Here is a 16886-nt window from a genome sequence, read left to right on the forward strand (position 1 = left end):
TAAGTTATGGGTAATGATATTAACATATGTATGACAACATTTTTAAAAAATAATATTAAATCTATGTCTGGGTAGATATATGTCTCGTAACATATACACGTTTTTTAAAATGCATTAGTATCTTAATTTAAAACTAAACAATTTTAAAAACGTCACAAAGATATCAAACTAATTATTAATGTAACTTGGATTTTTTGCCCCATTTTTTTATTTGTATAAAAATATCAAAACTATATTTTATTTTGATTAATTGTTTATTGCGTGTATTTTGTAATGTCGAAAATTGCTGACATTCCTGTCTACCTGATCAATAGCAAATCATCTTTGAATATTTAAAGAGAAATATAAATGTTAGAGGCTAGGGAGTGAGAGTAATTTTTTCAATAAACTAGATTTCAATAGAATCATTTTTCTATAAAAAAAATGTACTGATTCTGAATCTTCATTGATGGGAAAGAACAAGTCAATCATCAAGCTTTGTTGAAGCATTAGCTATGAAAAGAAGAAATCTTTAGTGATTTTTTGAAGAAATCAATTTTATTTTGAACATGATGGGATAGGTTTTAAGGATTCAGTGCAAATAAACGATGCAAGAGATAGATTGTAGTTTTCAAGTTGGGCCATATCGTATAAATATTGGGCTTTAATCATAAAGCCCATTATCATACTTTACGAGATAACGGATTTTAAAGTGTAGTCTTAGTCCAACGGTCGAATTGAAGCGAAGCGAAGAGAGAGAGAGATGAGAGAGAAAAGGGGAAATCGGAAAACCCTAGATCCCGTCGGTGAGGATGGAGTCACCGGAAAAGAAGGGAAAGGCTTCTTCGCCTGCTATCTCTTAACCTCTCTTAGCCCTCGTCACAAGGGTCAAACCTATATCGGGTACTTACACTTCTTTCTCTCATCTCTTGGTTTCGTTTTTTATTTTATTTTCCCCCAATTCGATTTTGATGATCCTTACCATTGAAATTGAAAGATTCTGTTCGGTTATGATAGTAATCGATTTAGATCACTGATGTTTGAGTCTTGTTGAATCGAATTGGTTTTGATTGTTACTCCCCAATCGGATTTACAATAATCTGGTATATGCAGGTTTACGGTGAACCCAAGACGGAGAATAAGGCAGCACAATGGAGAGATTACAAGTGGTGCTTGGAGAACAAAGAGGAAACGTCCCTGGGAAATGGTTCTCTGTATCTATGGTTTCCCCACCAACGTCTCTGCCCTTCAGGTCCTTTTTTTTTGTATTTTAAGTATCGTATCTTTGAAACCCCAAAGGTTCAAGCTTTAGATAATTTTTTTACCAATCTAGGAAAAAGATATTGCTTTTACTTCGCCTGTGGCCTCTCGTTTATGTTATTCTCTTTAGATTTATCAAATTTGAACTGGGTTTTATAGGCTTAGTTGAAGAGACAAGGATAAGTAATACTGTTAAATTTTAGTAAAGCTGATGGGGGAACCTTGTTTGCAGTTTGAATGGGCTTGGCAGCATCCGAGAGAATCAGTGGCAGTGAGAGAAGCTGCTGCTGCTTTTAAATCCTTCTCTGGGATTGCAGGCAAGATCAAGCTTGTATACACAATGCTTAATCTTCCAGCTTGGAACAGGTTAGGGAGTTTTGTTGTTGTTATTGCTATGATGCTATCTGTTTACTTGTCGGATTTTTTAACATAACCATCTCTCTGTTGTCATTTGGTGACCAGTTTAAACCTGACAGTTAATTATTTCTCATCAAAGTATGCTCACCATGGTGGTCTTTCTCCAAGTTTGCCTCTACACATGAAAGTCCAAGTTTGTTGTATGGATGATCTTCCATATTTCACAAAGCTAGACAACAGTTCTCAACCCGAAGACGATGAGATTCCTGAGGTTGTTAATGAAGAAGCTGAGGATGATGATAGTAGCCAAAGCCAGCCTGAGAACTCAGGTACAAGCCAATCTGATGACTTGTATCCGGGCGAGAAAGAGAAGGAACTTCATGAGCGGCATTTTGAGAAAGCGAAAGAACCCGTAACTGTACTTGATGGTGACAGATTAGCAAATTTCAGTGGTTTTGGCTCATTAGAAGAAGATATTGTTGAAGATAAAGTATCACATAGCACTGTAGGATCCATTGAAGTTATGGAGAAAGAACCCGAAACTGTATTTGTTGACAGATTAGCAAATTTCACTGGTTTTGGCGTAGTTGAGATTGTTGAAGATGAAGTATCACATGGAACTGTAGGATCAACTGAAGCTATGGAGAAAGATTGTTGGAGAAGAAGAAACCTTACTACCACCTCAACGACGACTGAGGTTGACGTTGAGGTGATCGATCTGATGACTCCATCACCTAGCTGCAGAGCTGGGTCGTCTATGAAGAGACGAAGAGTTTCTGAGTTTATAGATTTAACTATGTCTCCTAATTTCATAGAGTTGTAGAAATTATACACAATATCTTAGTTGTGTCTTGTGTGAAAATAATAAAAATCAACTTCCTTGTAATTTTCTTTTATATATAATAAAAGATTTCAATCCTTTTGAATCTTGAGTATCTCATCTTTGAAAGGTTTATGAGTTCCAAGCTCATTATTATTTAGTAACAAATTCACTTATTTAGTCTATACATAGTTATGAACATGTGTGTCTCTCTATGCTGTCACTTTCTAATTAAATCGCATAATCAATGTTGTTGATTAAGAGAAAACCTATTTTTAAGTCTCTAACACTCCATTATTGCGTTACTCAGATTAAGATTCACCTCAAGTTTTGGTTCCCATAGAAGATATACTAGTTTTGGTTACACAAAGCTAGAAAACCAAAACAAAACCGACTCTATCTACACTAGTTTATACTTGTATAAGTTTACAAAGACTATATACAACAGTTTAAATACACTAATAATATGACCACATGATACATCAACATGACAACATGTATGAATACATTTACACTTTGAGAAAGGAAAAAACGTATTCCGATTATCGGAGAGTGTGAAATTGATGAGATCGGCAGTATCCACATGTTCTCGATATTGGTTGTTGACTTTATATTTGTGTGAGGTATGCATGTTAATATGTTTATGATACTAAGACGTGAGAGTACTTGACACGAGTGAACAAAAAATGATAAACACGAACAAATAATTTTGTAATTACGGTCAATGACTTTACACTAGAAAATGTTTAAGCATTTAAGTTTTGGGTTTTTAGATGGAAACATCCTTCACATGTAGTCACATGTCCAATATTTTGCATTTCTTTCTTCTTTTTATAACCCTTTTCTTTCGTATTAGAATTTTTTTTTTCTTTTAACAGTTTGACATAATCGCACATGAAGTAGCAACAAACACGTGAAGAGGTTGACCAAAGAAAAATAACAATGAAGGTTCGATTTCTCCCATTATCTTAGCGTAATTCTTAAATATACAAAATGAGTATGATCTTTACCAACAAATTAAATTTAGTCTTTTTAAAAGAGTTTGTTTTTGACTATATACTGAGTTGAACATGACCATCTTGGTACGGTTTGGATTGTTTAATCGAGATACGGACTGAATCTGATCAATTTGGTACGGTTCATCCGGATTGTAGAAACCTAGTGCTACCTCAATATGTAGTGTTGACTATTGAGTCGAGCCCAAGTACAAGGATTGGTACAATTGCGTCCATATTTTTCTTTCTTCAACTAACTTTCTTTAACCACCTACCCTAAAGGTTATATATTTTATGGAATTGTCTTGATTGTTGGGTCTTGATCTTATTTAGAAATGGGTTTATATATCTTATGGCCAGAATAGGAGAGAAAAAACATTGTTAAAACTTAAATCACCAAAATCCAAGTTATTTTATTATGGACGTCGGCCGTATTTTTTTTTCAGCATTTGATTACATATTGATGAATGATAAATTATTAGAGTAAATAATCTTTTTTCAAATCTCGAACATTGATAATTAATATCTTAACGTACGGGGGCAAGGCAAGTTTGTGTATATATAGATAGTCTAGACAATATATAATTAAGTATAGATCATTCTACGTAGTCTTTCCATTATAAATAAAGAAAGATCATTTAATACACCCTAAATCCTTAATGACTCTCCCTTTTAAAAGAAGCTCTATTGCTTGCATTGTCTCCTCTTCTTCTTCTTCTTCTTCCTTTCTTCTCTTCCTCCATTGAAGCTCTCTAGAAAATAAACCTTATACTTAAGTGAATGTCCAGAAACAGGTAGAAATTAAATCAACATATATTTATATATACACAATTTTTTTAAATGATCTTTTGATTGATCAATCAACTTGGTGGTTGTGGTGAAATGAATGGAAAACAACAGGGAAGAATTTGGAGAGTACTACGAGATCGTGAAAAAGATAAAGAAAGATCCAACCTACGCAACCACGACGGATCATCATGCCGTGATGGGGATCAGGAGACACGTGGCGGCGGTGCCTCCGGGGACGACGTTGAACACCGTTACCCCATGCGCCGCTTGTAAGCTTCTCCGCCGTCGTTGCGCGGAGGAGTGTCCTTTCTCACCTTACTTCTCTCCCCACGAGCCACAGAAGTTCGCCGCCGTTCATAAAGTCTTTGGAGCTAGTAACGTTTCTAAGATGCTTCTGGTACGTACTTGCATATATTAATTTCTACATTAATTATATTTCCTTAGGGGGTTATTGGTTTAGGATTTAGAAAGAATTTGAATGATTTTAAAAGTTATGTAAAATATGTTGTTATTCAATCAAGACTTTTTAAAACTCTTTAAAAATTTGGTGTTATTGGTTGTGGATTTGTAAAAAGTTATCTAAAATCTTGATAAATCTAGTGTTATTGGATTAAGAGTCTTATAAAGTCATTAAAAGTTTTATGTTATTCAATTAAAACAAAAGAATCATGGATTGTTAATGAATTCAAATTTTGTGTTATTGGTTTAGGATTTTATAACATTTCCTTCATAACAAAAGTCATGAAAACTCTTTCATCAAATAGAAAGATTTTGAAAGATTTTATGAAATATTTTACAAGATTAGGAAACACAAATCAGCAAGATTTAAAATAACTTCCTAAACAATCTCTTATAGAATCCTTCATTTTTACTTTCTAATTTTCTATGATTTAAAAAATCAGCAAGATTTTTAAAAACACAAAGTCATTAAAACTCTTTCTAAATCCTAAACCAATACCTCCCCCTTAAGGTTTTTTATTTCTTGATTACTTTATCGATCCATTTACATATTTAATATAGTTGAATGGATCTACCATTTTTTGTTTGACTCTTCCCAAATCTATTCAACACAGTAATTTTTTAGTTTGTTATATATATATAGTCCAGGTGATTTATCTAATTGCCTTAGGTAGATAAGTCATTATCATTAGATGCACATACTATTGATTGAGCTATATGCATATACGTATATTAATCATATTTATATAACAAAATCGTAAAAGATATTTTTTTCTTATATAGAAGATTTATCGTAATTCACTAGTAGTTTGTGTTGTTGTTGTAATAACTACGTATTAACTTATCAATTTTTCGCAATTACACAAAATATAGTCTCAAAATTTTCCCTAAAACTTTTTTTGTCGGTCGGTTGCTGCTAAACATCATGCTACTATTATTTAATTTTACACATTGATTACGGTTTTTACATTTTGGTATATTTCTTGATATTTTAAAAACTTAAGTACTAGCTTGTATAATTAGAATATAGGTGTATAATATGCACATGCATGTAATTTAATTAGGGACTAAAAGTGTTGCAGGAAGTGGGAGAGAGCCAGAGAGGAGACGCAGCGAACAGTTTAGTGTACGAAGCAAACCTCAGACTCAGAGATCCAATCTACGGCTGCATGGGAGCAATCTCAGCTCTTCAACACCACATTCAATCTCTCCAGACCGAACTCACCACCGTCCGTACGGACATCCTCCGCTACAAATACCGAGAAGCCACCACCATCACTTCCCTCCAAAACAACAACTTCAACAACAATACAACAACGTCATCAGTGAGCTGTGATCATCATGCTCTCGCCTCGGCGATTCTCCTCTCACCACCACCACCACCTCCTCCTCCTCCACGACCACCAAGGTTGTTGTCCTCTCAGCCTGCTCCACCGCCTACGCCACCGGGTTCTTTGCCGTCTCCGTCGATGGTGGTGTCGTCTTCTTCGTCTTCCAATTCATCAGCCACCAATTCTATGTATAATCCTCCTCCGTCTTCGGCGGCTGGATACAGCAATTCTCTGTCCAGTGATAATAATGTTCATTACTTTGATTAAACCAGAATTATGTGGTTCTTAATTCTGTTTTTATAAAAATTTTATATACTATTCTGTTCTTAATTCTTAAATCAGACGCTAAACCTTTTTATATGTCATATGATATGATTATATTCTTTTTTTTTTTCTTTTCTAATTAACTATTGCATCTAGTTAAACATATTAGTACAAACCATTCGTCACACAGAGCATTGATTGAATGTTCTTGCTTATATTTTTGACACGGGATATGATTTGCTTTCACGCTATGTTTAAGATTGCTTACATGGATTCGTTTCCTCTATGTTAAATGAATTTTCTTAACTGTATTTAATTTAAGGGAAATTTGATTTAAAAAGACATTTTTTCTTCGATTTGTCCCATTATGTCTTCTACGCTAAATTTGTCATTATTCATAAATTACTCTTTAAAAAAATGAAAATAACTTTTAAACAATTTTAAAACTTCAATCACCTAAAAACAAATTCTAGAAATAAGAAAGAGGTTGCCATAATGTGTTTTTGATGAAAATTTGGTGTTTTAACATTGAAAAAAATTATTCTGCAACATTTGGAATACATTTTCTACTAATTGTATATATTCCGAAGACATTAGATTATAAATTCCTACATTCTATACATGTTCTAAATAATGTAGTTTATAAATTCTTTGCACTCTACTTGTTCTTAAAACTTTAGAATAAATATATCTTCTAAAACTTTTAGAAGTCAGATTTTGTATGTGTTCTACAGAAATTAGAATATATATTCTACACATAACTCTATATTCTACAAATTTTAGAATTTTTTTCTTCACTTTATACATATTCTACTGAAGTCAGAATATGAAATCTACATTTTATCATGTGTCCTGCGAAAATTAGAACACTAATTCTACACTTTACTCTATGTTCTTCATAATTTAGAAAGTATATTCTACAATTATGTTAGACAAGGAAACTGAATCCGAAATTTAAGGAAACAAAATATTTACGTAATCCCGAAATTATGCTAATCATATATATTCTTAAGATTACATTCTAACATGTTTAGAAAACGTGTTCTGAAAACATTAAACATTTTTAATCGATTTTGTTAAAGGTTTTTCAACATTTTTCTACGCTTGTCAACCTAAATTTCATTCAAGAGTTCTTTTTGCAGTATGTTGCAAATCTATGTAACATGTGGTGTATGGAGATGTATCGGCCAAAATGAATGGAGATTTATTGTTGATGAAGAAAAACGTGGGAGACTTCTTACTTTTCAAGCCAATTCAACTCTTGAAAAGCTAAAGATGATGGTTTTGGAAGACTACGAAATACAACAAAATATGGTTGATGTGGAATTTAGTTATTTACCCTTTGATCTCAGTGTTGATTCTCCTCCGGTTGTTATGATGAATGATCGCCAAGTGAAAAATTTTGTTGCTTATTGGAGAATGAAGAATAACATACGGTTGTGTGTGACGTTTAAAGCCACAGTGAATGATAGAAGAAATATTGATCTGAATAAGGAACCAAGCGATTCAAGTGAGGGAGGCGTTGACGTTCTTCTTCATGAAAAGCTGCCAAAATTTGTGAGCAAAGCAAAACCGAATGATTCTAACTTCATAACTTCTAAGGACGCAGAAGTTGGTGCTAGATCTATGATGGTTGATTCTATGGTAAAGAAGGGACAATATTTCAAAAGCAAGGAAGCTTTAAAGGCAAGTTTAGAAATTTTTGCGATGAAGTATAACTTTGATTACAGAGTTACTAAATCTGGTACAAGATTTTGGTGTATACGCTGTATTGATAATGTTTGCAAATGGCGTGTTCGTGCTGAGTGCTTAGAAAGGTCTACGTGTTGAGTATGTGGGTAGCCATACTTGTGCTCCTTAAAGGAAAACGAAATTTGGTAGAACACCTTCAGCAAGAACAATCGGGAATCTCATCAAACATAATTATGAAGGTGTCAATGAGGGACCTAAACCCAATGACATCATTAATATTATGCGTACGGAGAATGGATGTGAGCTAACTTATTCCCAAGCTTGGGAATCTCGTGAGTATGCAGTTAACGAAGTAAGAGGAATCCCAGAGAAAAGTTTTGCTAAGATACCTAACTACTTGCACATGCTAAAAGAGGTGAATCCTGGTACGCATACAAATTATGATGTTGATTGTGATGGTAGATTCAAGTATCTATTCATATCATTTGGTCAATCAATAAGAGGGTTCAACAAGAAAATTCGGAAGGTCATTGTAGTTGACGGAACGTTTTTAAAGAACAAGTACGAAGGAGTTCTACTAGTTGCTACAGCCGTAGATGGTAACTCTAATTTGTATCCAATTGCATTTGGGATTGCTGATTCTGAGAATGATTCTTCATGGGAGTGGTTTTTAATGCAGGTTAAGGTTGTTATTGCGGATGACAAAGATTTAGCTTTTGTGTCAGATCGACATATATCTATTGGTAAAATGATTGGAAAAATCTACCCGTTGGCTAAACATGGTATTTGCATCCACCACTTGATAGGTAATGTGGTTACAAATTATAAAGGAAGAGGTGTGGCTGGTCGTCTTGCAAAAGCGTCAAAAGCTTATAGAGTTGCTGAGTTTGATAAACATTTTGCGGAAATTTGCAATATCAGTCCGGCGATTGGAGGTTATCTACAGGAGGCTGATGTGAAAAAATGGGCTAGATGTCATTTTCTTGGATATAGATATGACATAAACACCAACAACCCTGCTGAATCAATAAATTCAGCTTTGAGATCACCGAGAGAGTATCTAATAATTCATTTGTTAGATAGCATTAGAGAAATGTTAACCCGCTGGTTTTATGAGCGTAGGGCATTAAGTGAGCAGCAGAACGGCCCTTTAACCATTGAGGTGGAGAAGAAGATTTCTAGAAGAATAGAGAAGGGTGAAAAGTTTAAAGATTATCTTATTTTTCAATTCATATTATAGATTAAAGGTAAAGGAGTAGATTTTATTGTTGATTTGGAGAAGAGGACTTGTTCATGTGGAAAGTTCGACATAGGAAAACTTCCTTGTAGACATGCCATAAAAGCATGTTTTAGTATTGGAAAAANAAGCATGTTTTAGTATTGGGAAAAGTCTGTACCCATACGCTGATGAGGTGTTCACTACTGCTGCATGGAGATCATTGTACGAGGAAACCATTAATCCTATAAGGTGTTCATGAAGCTGAATGGTGTGTTCCCGAAACTGTTGGTGATGTAAAAATTGTACCACCTGAGACAAGAAGAGGAGCTGGTAGAAGAAGAAAAAGAAGATATGAATCAGTGGAAGACAAGATAAGATCGTCACAAGGAGCGAAGAGGCGTAAGTGTGGCCGTTGTGGTAAAGAAGGCCACAATAGATCGACATGTGAAAACACAATCTAANAGTTTGTTCTGCAACTTTTACACATCATTTCAAATACATGTTTTAGTTTCTTTAATTTAACAATGAATATTTTATTTTTTCATCTCAGGCTGGTCTTGCTAGCTTACATGGAGGTTTAGAAGCATGACATCCCAAATCTTTGTCATTATTTGGAGTTCACGTTATTGGATTTCACGTTATTGGATTTCTTATGTTTTTTAATTTTGAATTTCTTATGTTTCAAATACATGTTATTGGATTTCTTATGTTTTTTAATTTTGAATTGCTTATGTTTCAAATACACGTTATTGGATTTCTTATGTTTTTTTAATATGTTTCTGGTCAATGTTATTGGATTGTGTGAATTTTAGAAGCATTGAACCCCAAGTTATAGAAGACGTGTTTGAAATATTTGTGTGTGCCTCGATGGTGTTGAAAAGCTAAATAAGATAACATAAGTAAAAAACATGAGCTAAAAGACGTGAATGACAACCAAATAAACAAAGAAATGATAATGTCAATAAGCACAAGATGAAACAATAATAATCGTAGCACAATTAAAAATTTAACTAAGGTCTACAATATGATGCGACACAGATGAAGGCTCATACTTCTCCATTCGCTCAATGAACACAGGATCAGATGCTGCTTCCCACAAATCAACTGTAATATTCGTACGAGCTTCTTTAATGTTGTCATCGTTTATCAAACTCATATCTAGGTTAAGCATATGACACTCTATGTATTTAAGTGCATACACTCCGCAATCACAGCATGACTTATTAAGATTTGGTGGCACTAAAGCAAAAATGATAGAATATGGAGCCACATGAAGATATTTACCATAGGTTTTGGTCTGAACTTCCTTCACAAATCGAGGGATGAGGATTGCAAATGGATCCACATGACTTCTGTGGGTTAGACCAGCACAATCAAATACTTCAACAGTTCTTAGGCCAAAATTAATGCACACAGATATCCAGTGATCATTATTGACGTTCACAGGAGCGTAAACTTTGTCGAAGTCTAATGCCCATTTCTTCCCCGTCTTTCCATGAGAAGGCAAGTCCCCGTTAGCATAAGCCAAGATCATAGAATCCCACTTGTGGCCTTTTTTACCTTCTCTAAACTTCAAATATTCGTTTTTGATCTGCATGCTAAACATACAATTCATGAAGCCCGCACGATTTGACTTCAGTCGGCCTAAAGATGCATTCTCCCAAAGTATATACATCATATCATCCATTTCCTGAAAAATATTTAATTCGAAAAAAAAAATTGCAATTAAAAAAAAAATATTAAAGTATTACATAGCATTACAAACAAAAAATATTGAAACGTACTGGATTCCGAAGCCAAATGTTGCTTGTCATGACTTGATTTAGTAATTCATCGTTAATTACACTTGGACCCAACTTAATCATTCTGCAAATACACAAAAAGAAAACAATATGCATAAGCATCGAAAGAGCATAACTCTGTAACAATTATAGTAAAATATAATTGAACAATTTACCCCTTGTTCTACGCCACTCTGCAAAAGCATCGAATCGATCATCAGATACGAACACCAAAACAGAATCCATGTCAAATTCACCCGCGTTTGTAATATTCAATCTTCGTACGTCATCTTTGCACAATACATTTTGTGTAGGATCAAACCCAAGTACATCTGTTTTTTGAGATAGGTGTCTTACTGATTTATGTAAAAATTCTTGTGAATCCAAATTAAGATCTATTTCACTATGATGAGTGAAAAGATCATCAACTAAAAACGTTTCATCCTGTCCATACAAAAGTTTAACAAAAATATTAACACTTATTATTACACCCACAAACATACATATCCGATTACATATTCTTTTAGAGTCTTAAAAAAAAAAACAAACATAACATAGAGATTTAAGTCTTACGTACCACATATTTACTCTTCTTTTCTGCTGGAATGGATGGTTGCTCAACCGTGGCTTGAGTGCTTATTGTAATTCCAGCTGAAGTTATAGTATCCTTCGACAGTGAGACATCCTTTTCTTATTTTTCCAATCGACTGTCAACATTCTTCTCAAAACTCCTGAAACAAGTCTCAAACACACTAATAAAAGAATTCATTTGTTCATCTGTTGCAGCTCGATGTGTTGTTGTTACTCACTCATGGAGCAGTTTCTTTTTCCTCCTCTCTGCACCATGATCAGGTTGTCTCTTCCTCTTGCAACCTGACTCTTCATCATTAGCAGCTTGCATACTCTCACCACTCTTTGTTGCACTAGACCCTTGATTTTCTTCACGCACCTCACTGCCAACATCATTTTTACTTGAATATGTTCACCCTCCACATCATCAACTTGTACAGTTCCCCAAATATGGTCTCCAAAATCATTTCCAGAACTGATCTTATCTTTCAAGTTATCGACTTCACCATCGCTAGTTTCGTCACGCCATAAAAACTCAATGGAGTCAACAACGTCGAAATCGCCAGTAATAGATATGTATGGATAAACAATATCCTAAAAAAAACACTTAGAAGTTAAGATTAAACAATGACATCAACTATTAACAAGAAAACATGTGATAAGAGTTGGATTGGCAAAGAAAGTACCTTCGGTCCAAATGTACTTTCTAGTTGGATGATATTATCATATGATACTTTGGTTGCGCCTTTCCAGTTAGAACATCGAGGAGCTTCTCTAAATTCTGTGATAATCTTTTCTCCCAACAACTTTCCAATGTTTGTGATAATTCTTTGCCTCCATCACCCATATTTGAAATGCATATGAGAAACCAGCTAATGCATAGCTATTGATCTTCTTCAAATCTTCTCTTTTTTCTATGATAGACTTAGCAAGACTTTTAAAAGCTTTAAGACCCCAAGGATAAGTCCTCACCTTATCAAGATCCATTACCATCTGGATGTATTTGAGTGGAATATACTTTTTCTCATCCTTAGCCATAACCAACCCAGCTATCACAAGAAGATACACCAATCGGATCTTATCTACCTCATTCCATTTGTGAATTACAGGTAAGTGCACATCAACCAAGCTCTTAATGCTAATAGTCGGACCTTTTCTCTTCATCAATTTGCTCCAAAACCCACCATCATCTTTCCAATTCTCTAAATTACAACTAGAATCCGCAGTGCATTTGAGCCCAGTCACAGCATGAAACTCTTGCATTGAAAATCTGAGTGGCTTCCCTCCAAACACAAACCATATCTCTCTTTTTTTCTTTGTAACCAATTGCCTAGACATCATGCTGTGTATCAAACGCCCTGAATACCCTAAACAATTCTCGTAGATTGCAAAGACATGTGAAAAGACTGGATCATTCTTCACTTTCTCATATTCTTTAGGTAATGCTTGTTTGACTTTGCCCAAGATAGAAATTCGACAGGAATTGTTAATCTTCTTCACTTGTGGCTCAAATCCATCTCTAAATAGGCGTTTAGAAAATTCTGTTTCCATAGCTACACAAAAAAAATTAAGAAAAATGAAATTCATTAGTATGAACCCAAATCGCTATCCAAACACATGATGAACATGAACGATTAGCTATACTAACTGTAAACTATTTTTAAGTTTACAATCAATGAAGTCTTAACATATAGAAACTATATTGACATCAACCAAAAGCAAAACTTAGAGGCCGATACATTATCAAATTTGGGGAAGGAAAAACACAAATTTCAATCGATACATTATCAAGTTTGGGGAAAAAAATTTGTCCCACAACAATCAGTCACATATAGAAACTATATTGACATCACCCAAAAGCAAAACATGTGTTGCCGATACATTATCAAATTTGGGGAAAAAAACACAACCACAACAATCCAATCAGACAATTGCATGCATCGATTGAGACAGAGAGAGAGAAATCGATTGGAAATAGATTTGGGGAAAAATTTTGAAATAGATTTGGGGGAAAAACTCAATTGTAGAGAGAGAGAGAAAGAGAGAGAGAGAGAGAGAGAGAGAGAGAGAGAGAGAGAGAGAGAGAGAGAGAGAGAGAGAGAGAGAGAGAGAGAGAGAGAGAGAGAGAGAGAGAGAGAGAGAGAGAGAGAGAGAGAGAGAGAGAGAGAGAGAGAGAGAGAGAGAGAGAGAGAGAGAGAGAGAGAGAGAGAGAGAGAGAGAGAGAGAGAGAGAGAGAGAGAGAGAGAGAGAGAGAGAGAGAGAGAGAGAGAGAGAGAGAGAGAGAGAGAGAGAGAGAGAGAGAGAGAGAGAGAGAGAGAGAGAGAGAGAGAGAGAAGGTACCGTCGATCCTCACTAGTGGGAGAAGCTACCGGAGTCGTCGATTCTCGCCGATGGGTTACAAAAGGGTGTCCATATCTCCTGAGAGAGAGAGAGTAATGTCGAGATTTTTTATTTTTGGTAGGCGAGTAATGTCGATAATTTGTAAAAAAAATTGAGGAAATTGATTTAAAAAAGAAGTATTTTTTTGATTAAATTTAGAAAGTATACAAAAAAGAAGAAATACAGAAAAATTTTTTTTTGGTTTTTTCAACAATTAAGGGTATAATTGAGTTTTCTCGGTATTCTAAAACCTACTCTACCAAACTTAAAAAAAAAAAACATAATGAAACAAATTGAAGAAAAAATGTCTTTTAAATCAATTTTCCCTTAATTTAAATAAGCATGTAACCAAAAAAAAAATTCTTTATAGAAATATAAGAATTGTCGTTTTTATATTTTTTCTTATCGAAGTTAAATCCAGTTGGGGCATATATAAAACTAATAAAAATAAAAAATAGAAAGAACTCAAGAATCAACAATTTTGGAAAGACGTAATAGAACTTTTATTGTTTTTAAGAGAGTTGAAACTTGAAACTATTGAAGAGAGAATTGACTAATTATTAATTAAGTTATGAGCTATAGTAATAAAATTATTTAGTTAAGTCAGATTTAACATTAAATGGAGGCGTTGACTACTATATAAATTTGGCAACGAGCATTCCCATGTATACTTAATTAATTTATACGAATTCAATGTGGTTTAGTTAATTAAAGGATTAATTGATGAGAATTTGTTAAAAATGCCCTTTTTGATATATCCATTTTCAAAAATACCCTCTTTTCTGGCCATTTTTATTTATGCCCTCTTTTAATTTTTAATGACCATTTTACCCTTAGATGAAAATTATTTTATTCAATAAAAAGAAAAACAAAATTTTCCCGCCAAAAAATTTCCGACATATTTTCCCGCCAAAAATTTTTCAAAAAAATTTTCTCGCCAAAAATTTTTTTGTCGAAAAACTTTTGATAAAAAATTTCGAAAAAAAAAATTTTCCCGCCAAAATTTTTCCCGCCAAAAAAAATTTACAAGGTTTTTAAAAGGTTTTATAAGGTTTCTACCTTATAAAAGCCTTATAAACACCTTGTAAAGGCTTTTACAAGATTTTTTAAAGAGTTTTAAAAGGTTTTTTAAACAACTTGTAAACGCTTTTACAAGATTTTTAAAAGGTTTTTAAAAGGTTTTAAAAGGTTTTTAAAAGGTTTTTAAAAGGTTTTCAAATGGTTTTTAAAAGGATTTTTAAAAGGTTTTTAAACACCTTCTAAACCCTTTTACAATGTTTTTAAAAACCTTGTAAAAGTTTTTATAAAATTTTTAAAAGGTTTTTAAACACCTTTTAAATGCTTTTAAAAAGTTTTTAAAAGCGTTTACAAGGTGTTTAAAAACCTTTTAAAGCATTTACAAGCTTTTTAAAAGCATTTACAAGGTTTTTAAAAACGTTTACAATGTGTTTAAAAACCTTTTAAAAACCTTGTAAATGCTTTTAAAAAAGATTTATAAATTTCAATATTTTTGGCGGGAAAATTTTTCGATTTTGGCGGGAAATTTTTTTTTTGGCGGGAAAATATTTTCGATTTTAATGACTGTACATTCTTGCTGTCATTCAAAAAGGGTAATTTGGTCATTTTGTATATAAAAAGTGGTAGTTTTAAAAATGGCCAATAAAAGGGTATTTTTAAAAAGAGATATGGAAAAAGGAGCATTTTTGAGAATGCCCCTTAATTGATATCAATTAATTTAATCATAATCGAACAGAATCTATTAATATCCCTAACAGAGTTCCAGAGTTATCACATGACGCAATTACATTCATAGTAATATAGTACTACTAGTATTATCTGATTTCTTGATTACACAATGTCCCACAGGCCACACACAAGCTCTTAATCATCACACTAATATTTTCTTATTTCCAGCCATTACCTACAGGCTATACATGATCGTCTTTTGCTTGTTAACATACACAATGTGTCCACGGAGAATATATAAAAAACAAGTGTTCCATATTGTTTCCCGTTTTTAGAAGTATAATAGATGAAAATAATATATCTATCAAAGTGTAACTAGATTTATTTTCATTTAAATAAAAAATTCATATATACAATTAATGTTTTCTATGTTAAAATGATATATACAGTTAGAACCTTTCTGCTTGTTACAATATAACTCTACAACCTTCTTTGTCTATTTGAGTACTGGATTTAAAAATGATCAAATTATGATTTATTTTCTGGACCAATTATATGATTCTATATTGTAAAACTAATTAAACTGAAAATTTGTTATACTATTAAAAATAATATTTTAAAATTAACGAAAAAATCATCCTTTCAAGCACTTAATTGTTTAGTAGATGGGTTATCTAACTATGTGTTTTTGCTATAGCTAGGTGTTCATTTATTTGATTTTGTCCTGATGTAATCGATTCGATTATATTGGAAAATACAAATGGGACTGAAGACCCCCCTCAAATTTCGTATATAGCATAATTTTTTTTTACGTTTAGTTGAATAAATCATTTGTCTCCTATCTTCTACTAAAAAACACTTAATTATCATAGATACTAATTAATTAATTATTTATAGTCTTACATCAAACTTATGCGAAGAAATGCATTTTAATAAGCAATTTATGAACTCTAAGCTCATATTTTGAAGTATAGGGTATAGCCGTATAGGTAATACACAGTCGTTGATGCAGCCACACAGAGACCAATGTCTTCTCTTCATAAGCTCATGTTTATAGACCAATCCAACTCTTTTATGGTCCAAGGGTAAAATTGCATATATAATGAGAGCATGTCTCATACTGCATAATATGATTGTCGAAGATGAACGAGATTCATACACACTCTATGATGAACAAGAATTCCAACAAGAAGATGGAACTGGAACTACTCCGGATCTTACCTTTTCAGTAACTATGTCTTCAAATCTTGAAGGTTTAGGTGATGGTCATACATTAATTCGTGATAAACAAGCACATCGCAAAAT

The 16886-nt window shown here is 33.3% G+C and overlaps 4 protein-coding genes across 4 annotated transcripts; 3 read left to right on the forward strand and 1 right to left on the reverse strand.

Moving 5' to 3' along the window:
- On the forward strand, positions 655 to 2482 carry LOC104786625. Its single transcript, XM_010512073.2, has 4 exons — positions 655 to 882; positions 1093 to 1231; positions 1472 to 1605; positions 1702 to 2482. The coding sequence occupies exons 1-4, from the start codon at positions 743 to 745 to the stop codon at positions 2417 to 2419; spliced, it is 1131 nt and encodes a 376-aa protein (XP_010510375.1). The 5' UTR covers positions 655 to 742; the 3' UTR covers positions 2420 to 2482.
- Positions 4011 to 6355, forward strand: LOC104786626 (LOB domain-containing protein 13-like). The gene is made up of 3 exons (XM_010512074.2): positions 4011 to 4205; positions 4312 to 4597; positions 5742 to 6355. The coding sequence occupies exons 1-3, from the start codon at positions 4192 to 4194 to the stop codon at positions 6255 to 6257; spliced, it is 816 nt and encodes a 271-aa protein (XP_010510376.1). The 5' UTR covers positions 4011 to 4191; the 3' UTR covers positions 6258 to 6355.
- LOC104789175 lies at positions 7533 to 9186 on the forward strand. Its single transcript, XM_010514911.2, has 2 exons — positions 7533 to 8071; positions 8136 to 9186. The coding sequence occupies exons 1-2, from the start codon at positions 7533 to 7535 to the stop codon at positions 9184 to 9186; spliced, it is 1590 nt and encodes a 529-aa protein (XP_010513213.2).
- LOC109132842 lies at positions 10172 to 10852 on the reverse strand. Its single transcript, XM_019245271.1, has one exon. It carries the CDS (start codon positions 10850 to 10852, stop codon positions 10172 to 10174), a length of 681 nt encoding a protein of 226 aa, XP_019100816.1.

The sequence above is a fragment of the Camelina sativa genome, chromosome 5, assembly GCF_000633955.1.
Source record: "Camelina sativa cultivar DH55 chromosome 5, Cs, whole genome shotgun sequence".
In the NCBI taxonomy this organism is placed as follows: Eukaryota; Viridiplantae; Streptophyta; class Magnoliopsida; order Brassicales; family Brassicaceae; genus Camelina; species Camelina sativa.